This window comes from Anser cygnoides, chromosome 2, assembly GCF_040182565.1.
Source record: "Anser cygnoides isolate HZ-2024a breed goose chromosome 2, Taihu_goose_T2T_genome, whole genome shotgun sequence".
NCBI classification, from domain to species: domain Eukaryota; kingdom Metazoa; phylum Chordata; class Aves; order Anseriformes; family Anatidae; genus Anser; species Anser cygnoides.
The window spans coordinates 149,968,813-149,989,700 of record NC_089874.1 but is presented as its reverse complement, the minus strand read 5'-3'; the positions used below and the strand labels follow the sequence as shown (position 1 = coordinate 149,989,700).

The 20,888-nt window shown below is 44.1% G+C and overlaps 1 protein-coding gene across 2 annotated transcripts in view; it reads right to left on the bottom strand.

Annotated features, from left to right (window-relative positions):
* Positions 1 to 7,965, bottom strand: part of DEPTOR (DEP domain containing MTOR interacting protein) — a 76,992-nt gene extending 69,027 nt beyond the window's left edge. The window contains exons 1-2 of one of the 2 annotated variants that reach the window (XM_013185030.3): positions 7,841 to 7,965; positions 7,294 to 7,389 (exon numbers count right to left, since the gene is read on the bottom strand). In XM_013185030.3, the coding sequence (XP_013040484.1) occupies positions 7,294 to 7,379 (86 nt within the window). In that variant the 5' untranslated portion in view covers positions 7,380 to 7,389; positions 7,841 to 7,965. Of the gene's footprint in view, positions 1 to 7,293; positions 7,533 to 7,840 lie in introns of those variants that run through there. The other variant, XM_048071332.2, reaches the window with a different exon arrangement.
* Positions 7,966 to 20,888: the final 12,923 nt, after the last annotated feature.

Sequence of the window (20,888 nt, the reverse complement as noted above, 5' to 3'; positions counted from 1 at the left end):
AAGTACCAAACCTGCTTATTTCTTACTTTTTCTTACCACAACTTTCATTCCCTTTGCCAGTTCTTCATCAGTTTAACCTTTTCCCGCAAAAGCTTGAGCAGATCACTGTATTCAAGCCTTGCTTTCAACGAGAAAAAAATATCTTCTAGTCAGCAAAAGTGCTCACGCAAACATGTGATGCCAGGAAGAAGGAGGCAAAAAGAGCTAACCACAATACAAGGGTTACAAATATAAAAAACAGAGTAAGTGGCAAGAAAGAGAGAAGGGTCTGGATTTTTAGAAGGGACTATCAGTTTCTGAGAGCAGACCCTACGCCAAAAGGTACCACCCAGGCCAGCACGCAGTGCCTGGGTGCTTGGCTATGGGATACAGAAGCCAACACCAGGATCTCAGCTGGGCTGGGAAGAAGCTAACTTTTGCTGCTGTGACTGCACCCTTCAAGTTGTTAAATTTTACATCAAAGAAAGCACGGAAATTCTAAAATGCTTACAATTCAAGAAGTACTGGCATCTATAGATAAAAGAAATACCTCTCAGTTAACTTGAGATGCACAGGTTGCTGCCTACTCCTTGTCCAGTTATCCATGAGGGAAAGCTGGCTGACCTCCCTCCTGGCTTCAGCCTGGGCTCTCACCCTGCAGTGGGACTTCGGAGAGGGGAAAGAGCGGGTCCTTTCCTGAACACTATTCCCAGAGCTCCCTGCCATCCCATCCCGGCACACGCCGTGTAACCTCTGCATCTCCAGAGGTATTTTTCTCTGCACCTTGGGAATGTCACTTTTGGGTTCCATGTCTGCTGCACGAAACTGCCACCAGCTGTGGCCAAGATTTGTGTTGCAAGGGCTTTATCTTTCCTCTGAGCACACAGAGCCTGCCCCTGCAGGGACCTGATAAATAGCTTGAATTCCTAGGCGCGATCACTATACAAATAGTAAATAATAACACCAAGTGATAGGAGCACTTCTCTGTCACGTTGCCAGCCTATGGCCACTGCCCCCACAGGAGCAGGGGTTGTGTAATAAGTGCGGGATACGGCAAAGCCAGGTTGCCTGTGGCATATTAATCCTGCCCTTCCTGCACCAATATCAGAGCAGTTTCCTTCACCTGTTCATAGGCAGCTCCTCTAATCTAAAATAGATAAAACCTACTCTTGCACATGGTTCAAATACAGTACCCTTGGCTTGCCTGCTAATCTCTGCTAACCTGAGACAAAAGTTAATGATTCACTCCACCTGGAATGGAATACACAGAATATACAGCAGCAGCCACTCTTACAACATCCGCCTTACTGTGGACATAGAGCAAGAGATCGCTGTTTGCACATGCATTGTTCACTGTTTTAACTCAGAGCTGTGCTCCAGGACAGCTGCTGACTGGAGTGGCTCAATTATCAAAAGAGCTTAAGGGAAAGACCTGAGCAAACGAGCAAACGAAAGCCTTACGCCTGGATTTCCAGAAATGCTGAATAACCAAAAGTTTAACTGGAAAAAATGAGAAATGGAGATTCCTGGCACTTGAACCATATGTATATACATATATCATATATGTATATCTATATATATACATGCATATATAAGCATGCACACACGCTTGATTAAAATTCCTTATATTCCCATATATATATATGGGAATATATATGTATATAAAAAATATATATATTTATATATATATAAATATATATATAATATATATATAGGGGGCCTGATATCATCAAAATTAGTACAAATGGGCAAGACTCAAAGACATAAGAAGGTGAATCATGTATCAAAGATTCTACAAAAAAAATGAACATATCCATTTGAAAAATATCACGCTGTTTAAAAAAATTACAATTAATTTGCATTAGGTAAAACATATCATTAAAAGTGTTGTGATAGCACAGAGATAGCAGGAAACTTCTGGGTGTCAAAGCACTTAATTTCGTGACCTTCCCGACCTTCACTTTGAAACCTTTTCTTTCAGCGTATTGCTCTGGTGGAATTTCACAGAGAAGACTGCCAATTTTTTGGTTGCTTGATTTTTGGAAAACAAATTAACGAAGGTGAAATTATTTGGGCAGAAAGCTCTGAAGCACTTCATTCCACAAAGATCTGATGATATAACCTCCTGTGTCCTATCTGCCCTCAAGTCAGCAGACATGAGCCTTCTCGAGCGAGACAAATGAAAAATATTTTGTTAGGGTTAGTTCTGAGGCCAATCAGTAAGCTCTTTGCTAATGGAAATGCAGCTACCAGGGGAGAACTAAGGTAGCTGCAGGAACATGGTGCAGGTGGGAGAAAAGCGCATACAATATCGGATTGGCTTAGGCAGATCACAGAATCTAACCTTAATGAATTCTGTCTCTAAAAATGCCATATAAGTTCGTTTAATATCTGAATACCAGTCTGGACCTGACTGTAGAGGAAGTGACCTCAAGGCGATTCTGTATCTGAAATCCTCACGTTCCTTTTAGTGCACAAGACCACACAGCTGCAGATGTGCATCACTACAGCGTTGATATAGTTTCAAGCACAGTGACAGCATTAAATAAATTGTGTAGCTATATGATTGATACTGATATGATCAATTTCTATGTTATTACATTAAAGGCATGGTTCTCTTGATTGCATTTCTCTTACTGCTATGCACCATGGGTGTTTTGCATCTTTGAATGCCAATGAACTTTTGAACCCTTCTGGAGTGAAAAAGGTTGACTATTTATTGCTCAGAATAAGAAAAAAATTTATGGACCTGTAGGCGCTATCATACTGGAGAAGTTAATGACTGTGAAAGTCATGCACTCTAATTTATTAAGAAGTTTTCTTAAAGTGATAATATTCCTGAAGCGGGACCCTTGGAAGACCAGTGAAAACTGGTTCTGGCTTTTCTCAGCTTCAAAATTTACAGCTCTTTACCATGTAAAACCTCTTCTGTAAAATGAAAGTCCTGTACAAATTCTGATAATAAGGCAAACAAATTTCTGTTAAACCGTTATCTTACATCTTGTCTTTCCAGGAGGAATGTAAGAAAAAGAGATTTAAAAGCATACTAAGCATACTTCGCACTTCCCTAACCAAAAACAAAGGAGATGAGAAACTGTCTTACTTGCAGAAAGTCTTTGGCTCATTTTAAAAGTTTCCTAATTATTTACTAAACCATTTAACAGAAGTGTGAGTTGGAAAAGGTGTTGCTTCTCATACAGGCTGGTATCCAAAAATCTGCAGAGAAGAAACATTAAATGTCATTAAAGTTTCACCTATTTCAGACAGCCGCACCACACAGACAATGGCAATTTCTGGTAAAATAAATAAATAGAAAGAAAAAATAAGTGCCCTTTTAATATTGCTGTTTGGTCAAGCAAAGCCTGAAGACACCCTGAATGACTAGGCACATTTTCTGTGAGAAACGAGGGACTCTTGGAAGACATACCAGATTTCAGTGACAATCTGGCATCGAGAAGCAATTAGCAGATGAGTGAGATATCAGACAACCCTGACTTGTAAGACAGGCAGCCAGCAAGTATATCAACACATGCCTGTTGAAACTGCTCTTGGTTGCCAGCTGTAACCAAGTTAATGCTCAAACTCCAACAGTGAGATTTCAATCCTTCCGCCAACCAGTGCTGGAGCGGGCATAACGTGTTGCCTTCTGCTGGGAGGGGAATGAACGGCGAATTGCCCTGCTTCAGATAAAATTCCTCCTGACTTCAGTAGTGCCGCTGGACGTCCCAGCGGTTACACGCCTGTGACCAGCCAAAGTACCAGGGCTGTGACGCTTCCCTTCGCGCACACCCATCGAGAATCGCCGGGACATTCACTCCCTGGAGCTGCACTCAGGCAGGTGTCTGAAGGCTGGGACTCAGCGGGGTGGAGGCTTCCAAGGGCTCTCCCAGTCCCGAGGAAGACAAATGCTCCATGGTTCTCCTGAGCACAAGTTTCCACAGGGAAGAGGTCTGTACAGGTCACTTGTAACCTCTGGAGGACGTCTTCATGGCAGCCATCCTCTGAAGAACAAGCTCACCACTGAATAGCTGAAGGGTTTTTGAAAACACAGCAGAATAGGGACAAAAACTGCTTTGGGTCTGTTGGAGCTCTCAAACCTGCCCCAGCGGTTTGTCCCCTTGTAGGATCATCATGGCCTGGAGAGCCCTCAGCTGGATCATGCCCATCCCAGCTCTTGCCTCGCTCTTCCTGGTCTTCTGCAGGGCAGCAAGAAGCTCCCAGAGGGTCTTTCCTGAAGTGCCACACTGCTGAGATAGGGGAGTCTTCAGCTTTGTTTCGTAGCCATCTGTCCAACAATTAAAAGGCCTACCAAGAGCCAAGCTTCAGAAGTCCTCGCCTTTAAAAATATGTTCCCATTAACCAAAAGGAAGAGTTGGTTAGGTATTTGCTTAGCCAGATACTGCCTTTAGAGGCAGAGGACCCTACTGGATATTACAATTTATTATATTAGCTAACATGCAGCTCTGAGTTCAGCTTATTTTCCCATAAATAATGCCGCCAGGATTTACATTACAGCCTCATCTCCCACAAACTGCTAAAGACCAAAGCTGGTGCATGAAAGCCCCGTGCCTGCACCAGGCGCTGCTACGATGCCTTCAGCTCACGCTGCACAAAGAGATCCCAGCCAGGGAGGGACGGACACACAGCAAACAGACCACGGCAATGGGGCAGCACGTGAGGCCGGGGCAATAGGAACGTGGTAAGGAATTTTAATCAAGCAGCTACCACAAGCACCTGGGCTTAGACACAAGCTGTTTGGTCTCGTACAAGAGCTCTTTAAATACCGACATTTTCTTGGTTTTGTGTAAGCAACACCACGCTCGCAGTTTCATCTTACACTTTTACTCCGAAGTTACGCGTTCATCTTGCAGCACTAACACTTGCCCGTGTGCACTTTCACCCAAATACACACATAATCACCTGTCCCACTGCATCACTCCCGCTCAGGGCTTAGCTAGCACTTGCAAGCATCACTAAGAATAGAGTACAGTACGTTTCCTTGAGTGCATGTGCGTGTTGGTTTTCTAGCATCTGTTTGTCTGCCCCACAGGCTTCTGAGATAGCCTGTCTTTGATCCTGAAAACCTCCCATGGTTTCATTTGCCATTAACAATTATACCCTTATTTTGGACAGGAAAAGGGGAACTTTAACATATGGTCAGCTAGGACTTGTCTACCAGCCAGTTTTCTCTTACATTTTGCAGCTTTTATTGTCTGGAAAACTGAAGAAAACCAACCCTTTGTACAGAGCATCCCAACAGAGGAACAGAACCAGAATTAGGGGAAGAGAGATGATTTAGGGTGCATTTTTTCAAGACAGCTCCAGCCGATCCTACAGCTCGGTCCTGCCAAAATGGGAGAACCTGCTTCTTCTCCACCACCTCCTCTCCCTCCTCCTGGCTCCACATTCCCACCACCTATCTTCTGTGGATGTTGGCAGCCATCAGATCAGCAAAGTAGCCTGCCTGCCAGGTGGCCACATTGGATCCGCCCCTGGAAAGGTGCGAGAAGTATGCGAGCTGGCAGTGTGTGGGAGGTGGGACTGCAGAGCCAGGAGTGGGCAGCAGGAAGAGGGAAAGGGGGAGAGCAGATCTCCCCTTTTGGCAGCAGAGCGTGGGATGAGCTGCTCACGAAACCGCAGTCCAAGGAGACTTTCTGTGTATTTTTGAAGGAATGGCCACAGGTAACTTCATGGGTCGGGGAATAATTGTTTCTGTAGATTATCCTGTTCAAAAATAGCACCATGTTTTATTACTTCAATAAATAAGGTGACAAATGACATCCTTGATTGTGATGCTAATGAGCTGATTGTAGGAGCCAGATTTGTTGCAGTTCCTCAGTCTTCTCCTTAGGGGAAGACTGCAAAGCTTCTGCTTTTATATTTAACTACAAGAAACATAAAAGGACTTAAGCTGACCTTAATAGAAGGGTTTTTTTTGTTTGTTTGTTTGTTTGTTTTATTATTATTAAAACTGAATAGTCAACATCTAGTGAGATAAATTACAGACGGTGGGATTCTTATCAGGCACTTTTACAAACAACTCAGCACTAAGTCCACCCTGCAGAGCCTGCATGCCAGTACATCCTTTCACCCAAGGTTTCATTTCTAGCTACTTTGATGAAAAATCTGAAGGTTGGAGCAGGCTCTGGTGTGTACTGGAGCCAGACCACAAACCTGCTTACTGCCTGACCACGGGTATCACTGGTGTGCATCACAAGGTGCCAACGGTGCTTTCCCTGTAGATGCCACCAGTAACAACACCAGTGTCTGTACTGGGAGCAAGGATGGCACCTTCCAAATCAAGCAGCGTTTCTATCGTTTCGCAGTGTTTGTCTGGCATCTGAGCAAAACATTCAAAGAAAATTCAAGCAAAAGCTACAGAAAAAAATATGTTTACAATCTCCTTCTAGTTATACATATAACACACGATAATAACGGGCTTTTTCCTCCCGAATCACAAGCTGCTGCACCAACGAACCGAAAGGCTCAACATTTCTTTTCTCCCCTGTAGTGCACGGGTACAGATGGCACACTAAACACACCACAGAAATTAAAAATTAACTGAGTCAGGCATTTCTGTTAACAGTTTCCGTGCTGCGCACGGCTCCGGGCACGCAGCACCGAGCGCTGCTGCCGGCGGTGACGGCGGGGATCCCCTTGCACCCGCTGGGGAGCCCGGAGCAAGCTGCTGCGGGGTGCAGGGCAGCGGGGGAGCAAGGAGCAGCCCTGTGGGGCACGGGTGGTGTGGGACCACTGCAGAGGGATAGGGACGGTGGGGGACCACCAGAGAAAAGCAGGGGTGGTGTGGGACCACCGCAGAGGGGCAGGGGTGGTGTAGGACCACTGCAGAGGGGCAGGGATGGCACGGGACCACTGCAGAGGCGCAGGGACAGTGCAGGACCACCGCGGAAGCTCAGGGATGGTGCAGGACCACCACAGAGGGTCAGGGACGATGTGGGACCACCGGAGAAATGCAGGGGTGGTGTGGGACCACCGCAGAGGGGCAGGGATGGTGCGGGACCACGGCCGAAGTGCAGCGGCAGCACTTTCCTCGTGATTTGGGTTTTCCCCCTCCCCACTTGCCACCCTCTCCCCATTTCTCCCAGGCTGGGCAGCCAGCAGAAGGTGACCCCGAGGTGGGGGTGTCCAGCAGCAGCCCCCCGGCCCCCGCTGCAGACAGGACGGACCCCGGGGTGTTGCAGGCAGCAGGGCAGGTGCCGGGCTGCCAGACCTCCCCCGTCGCCCCCCGGGGACGCCCCCGGCCACCAGCAGAGCCCTGCCGGGGCACGGGGAAGGGGACAAGGCGCCTCTTACCGCAGCTGCTCGCCGGTGAGCAGGACCTCGGCCATGTGCTCCAGCTCCGCCGCTTTCTGCTGCATGCTGCTCATGCCCTCCTCCATCGCCGCCGGCCTAAAGGGCACAGCACCGCCGGCTGAGGGGGACCGGCCCCCTCCCCGGGCTTCAGCGCCGGGTCCCCACAGCCCCCAGCCGCCTGTCCCCACCTGCAGGGGACAGGCAGGTCGCCGTATCGCCTGGCTCCCCCTTTGCCCCCCCGCCCGGCAGTCCCCACACCCCCCACCCCAGCCCGCCCCGCTTTCCGTGTTATTGTGTCACGGGCGGGGAGAGAAAACGCACGGCGGCGGCCGCCGAGGCAGCAGCGTCCCCCCCCGGCTGTCACACGGCGGGGGAGCCGCGGCTTCGTCCCCACGGGAAGGGGACGGTCCCGGGGGGCTGACAGCACACCCACGGGGAGCCCCGGGCCGGGCTTGGCCCCTCAGGGGGCGATGTAGCCCCCAGGATTAGCCCCAGCTGGGTTGCTGACAGGACTCCTTCCCCCCCCCCCCCCCCCCGCTCGCCTCACCTCTTTGTCCCTCAGGCGACGGAGGGTGCAGAAGCCCTGAGAGGGCTGAGGAGAATTTCTGTCAGAATTCAGTCTTGGCCGTGGGAAGTCAAGTGCCAGGTCATGAGCACTGCTGGTCAACATTTCTGGTAGGAAAATAAATAAATAAAGCACGCCGGGATGGAACAAAGTCCAGGAGAGTGGTCCGAAAAAGGTTTACACTTACAACCATGTGGAATTGTGATACACCTGGATCACTCACCTCCTGAACATCTTTCTGCCTTCACGCACTGTGTGCATGGAAAAACTGCATGTGTTTGCATTATTGTCATCATCTCAACACCGTGACCGTAGTTTCAGAACCAAGAATTAGGAGGGAACCAAATGGACCTGGTACAAATCAGGCTGAAAACAAAGAGGAGGAGGTGGCTCTATGCGCAGCCCGCAGGAGACTGGGAGCATTTATTACCAAAGGAGGCTCTGGGTACACAAGAACAGACTTGGAGTCAAGGAAAAAACGGACAAGTACTTGGAAAAGAAATGTACAGAGGGTTAGTAAGCAGACAGCAGCCACATCCAGCTCAGGAAATTCTCTGTGCTAAAAATAATTGGAAGCTAGGCAAAGTTTCATATATGCTTTCTCTGCTGTTCCCTAACAACTGCTAAAGCCGCTTGTGAGATGAGCATTGGACCAGATGGACCTTTGGTTCAACCCCATGTAGTCATTTTAGTGAATGTCTTATCGCGTCTGAAAGACCCCAGTGATCGGTGGATGGCAAAGGGAGCAAACCTGAATCTGCCTTTGTGTCATCTGCGGAATGGGCCAGGGAGGGAGGACACCTTGGGGGTGTAAACACTGCAGCTTGAACTTGCCTCCTCTGAATTCAAAATACATCATTTTAATCTGAATATTTGCAAATACCCCCTAATTCCACTCAATCTAAAACATATAAAGTACACATTCACAGAGCTGGAAACAAAAGGGAATTGAAACAACCATCTCATCTGACCTTATCTTTAAGAAAAAGAATTTGCACAGTAATTTTTATCAAGTGCTTTATCACATGTCTGAAGCAAAGAAATTTCAAGAGAATGCTATTGTACATTGCAGACCATTTCTACATAAGCCTTCAGCTCCATCAGCTGGGTTTGGTTGATTGAGCTGTTCCCCACCTCTAAAAGGGGGAAATGTCACCTGCTCTGCTCTGCCTGCTCATCCTTGCATGGTGCCTTTTGCTAATTTTCACACGTTTAGGACCTCTGCTGCAGTTCAATTCACTAAACAGGCAGCAAAGTCACAGAAATTGGATTGCTCCTGAGCTAGCGAGCAGAGCTGTGCTGTGGGATCCCAAGAGCACTGGAGCTGACACAGAGGCAGGGTAGGCCTGGGCTGCTGGGAGCAGGAACAAAAGAGGAGGAAGAAAGAGAGGAAGAAGGGGAAGGATCTGACCTTAGGCAGTGACGTGCTACCAGCTTGATTCAGGGTGCATGTGGAACTGCAGCCTGAAATGCATCTCTCTCCTTGCATTTCGGATTATTCTTGCAGGTCAGTGCAATTTCCTGTACTGAATTATTTAATGGTTATACACTACCATGTTTGCCTTTGCGCGCTGATATCCCATTCGTAATTTGTTCCATATGTTCACACTGAAATTTCTTACAGCTACAGTGTGCTTAACAATAAAGGATTAGGCATCAGTCACCCCAAATCTGATGTCACTCCAAAACGGCTGACTAACATAAACCCAAAGGGTCACGGTTCAGTCAAGGGTCAGTAATAAGCTACATAAAATAACCCATTTGGATGTTTGTAGCTTGTATGTTTTTAGTGTACAGACTGCTATAGAAACATAAGATTAGCAAAAGATTAAACTGTCTTGAGCCTCCCTCCCAGAGCAGAATGGCCACTAAACCACAGCACACACTGAGTCTAACATCCTGGCAGCAAGGGTGCTGAGCAGGGGAAAGACTCTGAGGTAACCTCTGGGAAGCAGGTTGATTTTTATGTTTTATTTTCTTAATAAACATGGGAACAATTTCAGGAGTCGCTGTTTATTTTAAATATGAATGCATACTTGAATTTTACCTCAGCACAGCTGGAGTTAAGTGATGTTAAGGTAGCAAGCTAACACTGGGGCATCCTTCAGCTGGGAGCATGGCAAAGCTTTGAGCTGGAGCCCTGGGACATTCTCAAACTCACCCTCCACAATAACAAGGGTAACAAGAGCTGCATGGGTCTGGTGGAGAGCTGGCACCACAGGCATAAAGGGAAACTCAAGTGTCTTCCAGTGACTTGAGGCTCTCTGGCAGGCAGCACAGCCCTGGGCTGCACAAGGAGATGATGGCTCTCTGTGGGACACGATGCAGAACAGGGACATTGTATCCGAGTCCTGATTTTAGAAAGCATCCTAGTCATTTGTATAAACTTTCTTATCTCATTGAGTAAATGTACAAATGGTGAAACATAAATGTTTACAGAGTGAAATAAGAATATTGCATACAGAACACTGTTTAAAGAATATTGCATCTGTGACCTAACTTTTGACTTGATAAATTAATCTGAGATTCGATAAACTAATTCTTTAGTCCCACTAATTAATTTTTCTGCAAGCTTAATTTCAAGTGAGACCTTCACATTAAAAATTTACCAATATTCATATGCATACTTCTCATTCCTGCTGTGGCATTGTTCACGTAAGGTTGTTTGTCTTTTCCTTGCTGGAATGACTAGAGCTTTTGAAACAGGAAAATAACAGACAAATCATTAAGGCATTGATTATCTCATGCAAAAGTTGGTGAAGCACTTCAAGGAGAAAAGGCATTAGCAGGTGAGCTGTTCGATTGGTTTACAGTTTGTTTTTTTCCTGACATCTTTTGTGTAAGAGCCAGCATTATGTAAACCTCAAATTTAAAAATACTTGGTTCCTCTCTTACTGAGGAAGACATGCAAAATTGGGTTTTGGCCTTTAAGTAGACCTTTTATTTAAGTAGCTCTTGCAACACTCCTGGAAAATGAGTGTGTGGGGTTTTTTTCTATATTCCCATGCTTATTTGCAAAGAGAAGTCACTTGTCTTTGTGTTTCAATTGGTTAACTTCCTTAGTACCAGGGGCCTGGCAAGGGAAACCAGAGGAACTACCAGGTATTGTCCAGTCTGCCCTCCTCTTTTCATGGTACGTACAATAGTATTTCCCATTCTTGGCAGTGCATAGATTACATTCATTGCTGTTCATTTGCTGCTCTGAGTTTGAACAATTTAACTTGTCTGCTAGAAACTGGTCAGAAGAATCAGTGCTCGTGTGATTCAAAGGACTGAATGCATCTGGCCAAGCTAATTTTAGTCATGTGATAAACCACAGGAAAAGTTAGTAAGTTTTCAGGAAAAAAAAAAAGAAAGAAAAAAAAAAAGCATGTTGTAAACTTCTCTTTTTCTAATATAACATCCAAGTTCCTGCAAAAGCCACCACGGTGAGATAACAGGAGGGTTTTATCACAATCCGTCTAACATTTCCGCACTTGAGTGAGGCTTGTATCTGTTCAGATTCTTACATTTCATGTGTCACTGACCGTGCAATTGTTATAATAACAAGCTGAAATGCACAGAAAAAGGCATTTTGATCCTGAGATATGCAGAGATGATCTGTAAGGGCCTTTCTGAGCCCCTCAGTTTTTTCATTTTGTGTTAAATATTCAAGTACTGACTGGGCCAAAGACAGTGAGACCCCTGTGCAGGCTGATGGTTAAAGCACGACCATGAGATGGGCGCATGCTTTAGTGCTTGCTCGTGTGAACAGAGAAATATTTTATGCAAATGAACAGCTTCAAGAAAAAAAAATAGAGAGAGATCTATATCAGACCTGTAGACTCAATAACTCTGTTAACAATACACTCTGCTAAACTAGCATTTGTTGTTACCCCATGTGTAATTGTTTTCTGCACTCTCAATGATGACATTTGTTCTGCTACACTAGAGTATCTATAAGACTATGTACCTATTAGACAAGGAATCATTTCTAATTGCTCTTATTTTGCATTTTCAGTAATCTTGTAACAGTTCCTAATTTTGAGCATCACAAGAATATTTCCCTGTCAAAAGGCACCCGTAAAACTGATGGAAATCTTAATCTTTGAAGATTTCGTATGCATTTCCTTTAGTTCTTTTATTGTTGTTTTTGCTTTGCTTTCTCTTATTTAATTCTGCATTTAACTGACAGTAGTTATGAACTCATTCAGCCTGCAGTATGCCTACGTCACATGTTTAGCCCAGGCTGTAGTGCAAGACTTTTTCAGTATCCAGATCATTGCACGGGCTGGGGGTGTGACTCAGCTGGCAAGTGCTCCTGACAGCTGAAAAGAAGCTTGTTTCTAAACCACATCCCAAGTGTGAAGACAACACCTACTAGCTAATGGTAAGAGACACCTTTTTAAGCTGTCTCCCAGCTATATCTGTGCTAATATGCTCTGATATCTGGCTGCAAGATCAATAAGGTTTGCTTAAACCACCCTGGCCTGAACTTTGACAGTTTGACTCTGCACTGTAACCACCCTTGAACACAGGCACTTTGTTTTTTTCTCCCTTGAGAGGCAACACCTAAGAGCTGAGATCCAGTCTACGACACTGTTCCTTACTAGTCCTTTGCTACCTATTTCTACCTCCCAGCCCGAGTTGCTGTTGACTAAACGTCGCTCTCCCCAGGGTGCCCATGATGGAGCACACGCTGCTGTAGGCAGTCTGCCTCTTCCCTGCCCGAGGGAGGGCACCGCAGGGATTAGGAGAGGTGGTGGGTGCAAGCAGGCGGTGTGCACCTATCTGCAGAGGTATTTTTCTGGTGGCTGGAACAGATGCAGACAGGCTGATGGGCTGCCAAACAGCTGCTGCTACGAGATAGACTCCTACCCCCCTCGGAGTGATGAGGCATTTAATGAAGACAAACACTCTTTGTCAAGCAGTACTCCACAAAGCAGAGGTTTCAGCGCTGTCTCCATCATTAACCACATCACATCCTGCCGTTAGGTAAGGCCGTGCAGCACACAGACAGCCCGGTGCTAGGGAACGTCCGTGAGTGAAGCTCTTCCTCAGGCTGGTGGACCTCAGGCACAGGCACAGCACACTGCAGTCGTGCCACCGCCACCACGAGACGTCCAAAATGCTACAAACCCATGGTGCCACTCGCCTCTTCTGGGATGGTCACCACCAGCAGCTATTCTGGCAGGCCTAACTCTGGTCTCTCGAGGTCTGTGAAATAAACTGTTTCCAGTAGGCATGTGTATAATCACTCTGCCACCCAGTGGTCCTTTCAGGAAATTAAGTGCGAAAAGGCCGGTCAAGTAATTGTGAATTGATGCTCGACAAAGGAAAAAGACTGTTACATGAAGCTAACAGCAATTGTATAAGGGAATAATCTTTAGATAATACAATATTTGCATAGGATTGCAAACACAAAAGTCCTTGACTCCGTCATTTATTTCTCTCCGGAGTGAACTGGAGAGAAATAACTCCCCAATGTAGTCAAAATGAAAAACTAAAGCCAGTAAAATACTAGATAAGTTAATATTCTTTTACAAATGTGCCTTGCAAGTAAGTGTTTTTCTTGTGTTCTCAAAGTATTTACAGATCTCTTGGAGTGCTGAAGCAATGAGATAAACTCCCTAGAGCATGCTTCTCAAATAAAGATGGTACATTGTACTGAGATATTTCAAAATGATCAGGTATGACCAGTCCTTTATTGCATTAAAAAGAAGGTACTTAAGGTGCTACAGAGCACCAGAGCTATTTCTTTACAAAAGCTATTTCTTTACAAAGAAATAGCTTTGCTGCAGCTCTGCACAGGGAAACTGGATACCAAAGGATCTGGTGGAAGGAGCACCAACAGACACAGCTGCAATGAAGCAGAACCATAGCAAGGTTTTCTCATAGGAACGAATTTGGGACTATTGAAATACAGAACCTGTTTACAATGTTGCCAATGCTGAGCTGTGGTAGGAGCATTGTCCTGCTCTCAACATCTCAGCAGGAGAAAAAAGAAAAAAAGAAAAAAAAAAGAAAAGGCAAAAGGCATCAGAAAGTCAGTCTCTTCATTATGTCTGGAAAGAAAACTTCACAAGCTATATTCACCAAAGAAAGTGGTGTGAAACAAGATAAAAATATAGGAATGAGATGTAGAAAGGAATGGGGAGGACGGATAGTAAGAAAAGAAGTGGGACGCGAAGAAAAGAGGGAGAGAGAATCAGGCATTGAAGAGAAGTTGAAAGAAAGACAGTAGCAACAGATCCAGGCTGAGATGGGAGGTGAGAAATAAATTTATTTCCTTTGATATTTCTCTCATTCAAATCATTAAATCTTGGGGGAAGATTCATCTAGCTCTCCAAGGAGGGCTTGAAGGTCAGTATCTCACCTCAAGCCTCACACAGCATCTCATCTCAAGCAGTTCAAGATGAGAGCAGCCTCATTATCCACTTACCAATTTCCTGAGGAAATGCAGTTCTGTTAGGCAAGGTCCATGCCAAAACTGGTCACACAGCTTCCAACACCTCGATGTGGGAAGATGAGATGACAAGGATCCCTCCTCACTGTACAGGCAATGAAATTATTTTCTGAGTCGAAAGTAAATGCAGATCTGAGAAGCCAACACATCTGACGAACAAAAACAGAGTTACTTCTGTTGGCCCAGTTACAGCTTACCCCATGATGTCAAATTATTCAGTATCTCAAGACACTGATATCTCTTGTGATACATTCAGTACTAATCATTACTCACAGAATTGTAAGAAAATTCCAGTTACTCATTGTCACCGTGATTAAAATGGAAAAAAAAAAAAAAAAAAAAAGTTTAGCCCCATGACAATCTCTAGCATTTAGCATCAGGAGAAAAAAAAATGCAGATAGTTAGGATTTTCAGAAAAAAATGTTTACTGCAGAGATGTCTTCAGGGTTTTTTGCAGTTTCTTGTCAAGCAGATGGTTTGGGACTAAAAAGGACTAGAGACTAGATGGTCTCCTAAGTATATTGGGGAGCAGGATTGGAAGAGAATAGCCTGCTCCAGGAAGAAAGCTGAGAACGATAGAATGGAGCTAACTGCTACTTTTTGGAAGGCTACACCCTGAGGTTTAATTATTCGACCTATGAGGGTGATGCTAGAATGGCATTATGGTCCCTGAGGCCACTGAGGATGAGGAGTGCTCCGGCAGGTGCTGCAGCTCACCGCCAACATATTCAATGGACCATCAAAAGCAGATATGCCACACGCATGGTGATGTTAGAGAGTTGAGATTATTGTATGAAACAGCCATATGTTGCATACAACATTATAAGGTGGATGTGAACCTAGGTTACATTGGATTAAATTCCAAGAAGTCTTCAAAGTAATGAAACAACATGTTAACAAACTTCTCAGCCTTTGATTTTTGAATTTTCATCCTGCTATTTTTCAGTTATTTTCCCGTGTCAATGTACTTCTCTGTACATACTCTTCCATGAATGGAATATTGGATGCATCTTCCTGATTTATTTATTTTTAATTATTTTGCATAATACGCTGTATTTTACCTGACTATGATTTTCACATTATCTGATTTTTATTTTTAATTTTAGACTCATACAGATGTAATAGACCTGTTGTCTGCAGGAACTTTTGCTGGGATCTACTTGTAATGCTTAGCCCTACCAGTGTCTCAAAAACTAATAATACATTAACTGCAAAAAGCCACTTTCTGAGATTACTACTATGCAGATTGCAGTTAATCAAGAAGCAAGGCCATATGATAACTTGCCAGATGACAGAGAATTATGTTTATTATGTCGCTATTAGTAAGGTCTCCAGACTGAAATTTAGCCAAAAAACACTCTACACAGTATTAAAACAAAACAAAACAAAAACAACAACAAAAAAAAACTAACAAACAAAAAACATTTAATTCCATTTATCTATTATACTTTCTTAAGTGTTATTGCTTGCAGCAACTTTTCTATTTATGATAACACTGTTCCAAATAATTCTAGAGGTGAGTGCATTATGTGATTAAATTCAGAAGGCATGCAATAAAAGTATTGCTCTTAATTTTGCCAACAAGCAGTTGACCCTGAACGACTATTTTTGCAGTGGCAGATGTTCTCTGAAGATCTGGCCAGAAAATATAGATGAAGCAAAAGGCTTTTGTGGTGTACTTACATAGTAAATGACATGTATTCTTGATTTAAACTCTGTCCCTATAATTAATATGTTCATGAAAAAATCCATCCTGTTCTTTCATGCCGATGTTAACAGAAATCACAGCACCTTGCCACCCCTTGCACTGGTGTTTACAATGTGAGGACATGCTCTGTAACTACAAATGTCCTTGCCGGCTGGCTGAGATTCAGGAGAAGCTGTGAGTGCAGGTTGGGTACCAAGCTGTCCAGGTTTACCTTTCCTTACCATGAACAACATCAGTATGGCATGACTGACCCTCTTTGTTTGCAATTACATAGAGCTATGCTGGCCTGGTGAAGAAATAGCATAGCAAGGAAAGAGGAAGGAAAAGCAAGGAAAGAGCAAAGGAAGCTTTAGCTGTCTTGTAAGCACGGGGCATCTGGGTTTTGTGCTTGTTGCAGCTACGCACTGTGAAACTCTGAAACTGATTTTCTAAATGTATTGATGGTGTTTGCTCCCCAGGTATTTCCGCATGTGCTCTCTGGCTTTATGCTTGGCTGTTTGTTCTCCAGTGTTTCCAGCACAGAATCTCTTTTATGTCAGTGAGATACTCCAGGCCACTGTGTAGTTTACACAAATATTTAGATTTGATTACGTCTGTTTATTCTCTCCTAATTTGAATGTAACTGTTTTGCATCTCCCTGTTGGCCTGTTAAAATGGATGAGAAAGTGCTTATCTGAGTTAGCAATGAGCTACCTGGTTTCTTTACTAATTGGCTGAAGTTTTCCCTGTTTGAGTCTTGGACTCATCTCTTGCTTCATGATGCTTTGCTGGCTGACATCATCAGGTATGACTGTTTTAGTGGGAGATGATAATAGGCATTAATCAATGCCTACAACATAGAACATGCAAGTCACTGCTATTTTAGCTATTTATGAATTAAAAATTAAAAAAAAAAAAGAAAAAAAAAGGAGTAAAAGTAACTCAATAACCAACTCCAACGGAGAGAGAAGAGTGGTTCAAGGGGTCTGAGTTTATTTAGGGTTCCAAGTTATAGCTAAAACCAGAATCTCGTGGTTAGTAGGGACAAGCATCACAAAAATCAGCCTGTGTGAATTTGTCCAACTCTTTTGTGGATCACACTCATTTTGACCTTCACAACATCCCACAAGTTCCACAACATGTTGTATAGGTCTTTTCTCCTGTTATCCATAACTTGTTCATTTCAGTGGTATTCCCCAGTTCTTACATTTGAGACAGAATAGATAATATTTTTTTCCTTACATTCTTAATTGCTTATACATCTCTTGTATCTCCTTTCTCTATATTTGTCAAGCTGAAATGATCTAATCAATTTAATTTCTTTTTCTGCAAAAACCTGTCTGTACCTCTGATGTACCAGGAGGCCCTTTTCTTTATCTCCTGTAGTGGCTTACAGATGACATGCTTTATTCAAGATAGGTGTGCACCACGGATTTATACAATGGCACAATTATATTTTGTGTGGGTTTTTTTTGTTTGTTTGTTTTTCTTATTTTCCTAAGAAGGAAATGTAGTGCACTCACTGTAGATTGTTATTCTGCCAGTGTCTCACAGAAGTTTATGACAGATGCTGAAATGGCATTCAGGGGTCTCCAGTCACACCTACAGATCCAGCTCCCATGACCACCTTCTGTGTTGAAACATGATGGACGCATCCTCCGACAGATATTTCTAAACAATGAGAAACTGGTGTTTAATGGGTGAAAATGTAACATGAACACTAATTTTAAATATTGCAGATGGCATTTCAACTGAAAAAATAAATCTTGATTTAAGGTTTGTGAGGTTTTAATAAAGCAGCGCCTCTCACAGAATAATTTCCAGCAACTGTAACTCTTAATTGTGTAATTATCACCAGGCTGATAACTTGTTACGGTATTCAACTTCAGCACTGTGCCAGTTTTTCCAGTGCTGGCTGTTATCTTATTATCACAGCTACCTAAGTTGTACTTTGAAGGTCACTCAGAAGTTTCTACTGTGTGCATCTTTCTTTGACATTTAAACACCCCATTACATGTCGCCCAATTTTCTCACACATTTTATTTTAGTTCCTAAGCACTTGAATTGAAATCACACCTGGGAAGTCATCCTCCCAGTGTGGTGCCTGATGACTAGAATTGACACCGGTGATGTGTAGTGTTATAGCAGATGTTATGTTATCTCACAGTTCATTGTTTTATATCTTAGTTGTGGAGCTTTGGAGTTATTTGAACTTACTTTCTTCGGTTTGTCACAGCTGTCCTTGATTTATTTTGCTGTTCACATCCTTGATGTTTGAGCCCTGGGAAACATTATACAGTGCCAAGAACTTCAAAGGCAAGACTATAATAATCTTCAACAATCCATTTAATGTTTTGCTAACTTCAGTCAAGGCTAGTCAACCAGATTCCGTTAACACTAATTTTCATTAACATTAGTCAATTGAAAAAGTACACCAAAGCTAATGTTGCTTGGTACTTGACTTACAAGCAGGACACATTCCTGCCTCCCCTCCCCAGCCCTGCTGAGGACGCAGGCTGGTCAGCACTTCAGTTCTACTTCTCACTCTGAGACCTGCCACAAGAGGCGTACCTCTGGGCTGTACACTCGCAGCAGTTACTTAAAGCCTCAGCTGTGCACTCGCAGCAGTTACTTAAAGCCTCAGCTGTGCACTGTTGGGGGACTGATGTGAACTGGTGATCAGTAAAGGTAGTGATGATAGGTGAATTAATAGCTTCCTCAACTCTTCCATTCTGCTACAGGTGAGTCTCACCTCTGCTTGTAATATCATAATCATAAAATCATTAAGGTTGGGAAAGACCTTCAAGATCATCTGGCCATATGTTCCATGCTCCTGGATCTTGACAGTTTCAGCTCACCATAACACCTCAAACTGAAAATAGCACTCATTTAAGCTGCAGCAACTCCAGAGCAAGTCAATAATCCCACAGGACTGTTATAAAATAATTTCAGGATCCTACCAAGCTCCCTTAGCATAATGTGCATTTTCTTATCAATTGACAGCAACATTGACTGTTCAGTGTCTCCTCATTCTCTCTGCAATCCACATTCATTAGCTGATTCATCTTTGTTTCAAGAAATGAACTTTAGGAGTTCAAACTTAAAAAAAAAAATGTTTGTAATTCAAATATGCAAACTCCATAAATTTGTATGTTAGATTCAGTTCCTTGATTTCTCTTGAATCTTTATTATTATTATTATTATTATTATTATTATTATTATTCCACAGAGTGGAAAGTAAAAAGAAGAAGAAATGGGCATGCAAGTTAATTGAAAAAATTACACAGATTAAGGTATAAATTAAAACCAACTTAACTGAACAGCTATTTAAACAGTTAGTGACTGTGTGAGCATTTACGTGGTAGAACAGTGATTTTCTGGTTTAGCTTAGAGGTGTGTAAGAACAGACTTATACTGAAGCAAGATGTAATGGGGGAGATTTAGATTAGAGGTTTGGAGGAAATTCTTCAATCAGAGGGTGGTGAGGCACTAGACCAGGTTGCCCAGAGAGGTTGTGGATGCCCCATCCCTGGAGGTGTTCAAGACCAGGTTGGATGAGGCCCTGAGCAACCTGATCCAGTGGGTGGCATCCCTGCCCCTGGCAGGGGGTTGGAACTGGGTGGTCTTTGAGGTCCCTTCCAACCCAAACCATTCTGTGATTCTATGAAACTGAAGTAAGACTGTACACATACCAGCTTGCACCTACGCATTACTAGAAACCAACGTAAGCTAAAGTGCCTCAGGTTTTATATGTACACAATGACTTGACTACCATGGTCCCCTGAAATATAGCATGAAAATATGATAGATGGCTGAGTTTGTGAATGAGCAACAATGCTGGTGATAGAGGTAGCTCCCTCGCTATTTCAGTGCAAGTTTTCTCCAAGCCCAATTCCCTGGCACTACTCAAGCAAGGGACCTTCTGAAGGCAGACAATGTCCAACTCTGTCACGTGTAGCAGTCATTAATACCTGCCAGCTGTGTACCCAACCTATTTGCTCTCTCCCATTGTCTGGGTCATTTGGTTCAGAATTTTTCTGAGCAAAGCGAGTCTCTGCAGGCAGAAACATGCAAAGTAGGAGTACACAGGATTACAAAGGAGTACAATTTCCAGCTGAATGTGAGGGGGCAGTTCTTCACTGGGAGGGTGACAGAGCACTGGAACGACTGCCCAGTGAGGTTGTGGAGTCTCCTTCTCTGGAGATATCCCAAACCTGCCTGGATGCCATCCTGTACAACGTGCTCTAGGCGATCCTGCTCGGCAGGGGGGTTCGACCAGATGATCTTCAGAGGTCCCTGCCAACCTCGGCCATTCTGTGATTCTGTGAAGCAGTCAGTTAGCTAATGGACACAATGCCAGTGAGGAGAGGCACACTGCCAGGCCCAGCGTTAACATGCCCTGCAGCAACACCTCACTGAGCCCAGAAGGACCAGGCGGAGACGTGTCAGCCTCTGCTGCTCCACAGAGAGGACCGGTTCCCAGTGTTGGTGAACAGCTGTCTCCTGACCCTTTTTTTTTTTTTTTCTTACACTTTAAGGTTTTTCTTCGTGCTACATGAAACACAGCTGGACCTTAAATCACAAGGGTTACACGAGCTGAACTTGGCGTGTCATGGTCTTCCCTGAGGGACAACTTGGCCACAGGAGAACTGGGTGCTTGCCCTCAGCAAGCTACCAGACCCCACAGCATGAGGGAAGGAGCACGAGTGGGTGACAACGAGCCACGGGGCAGCTGCTCCCCCACAGAATCGAGCCTTCCCTCGGACACTGTGGTAAAATAGGACATTTTATGCATTTTTATGACATTTTATAGGCATAGAGAGAGATTTTATTGCAACCAGTCAGGATACTGGGTGGGTTGAGGTGACTTCCCTTCAGACCCGCCCGCCCCGCCGATC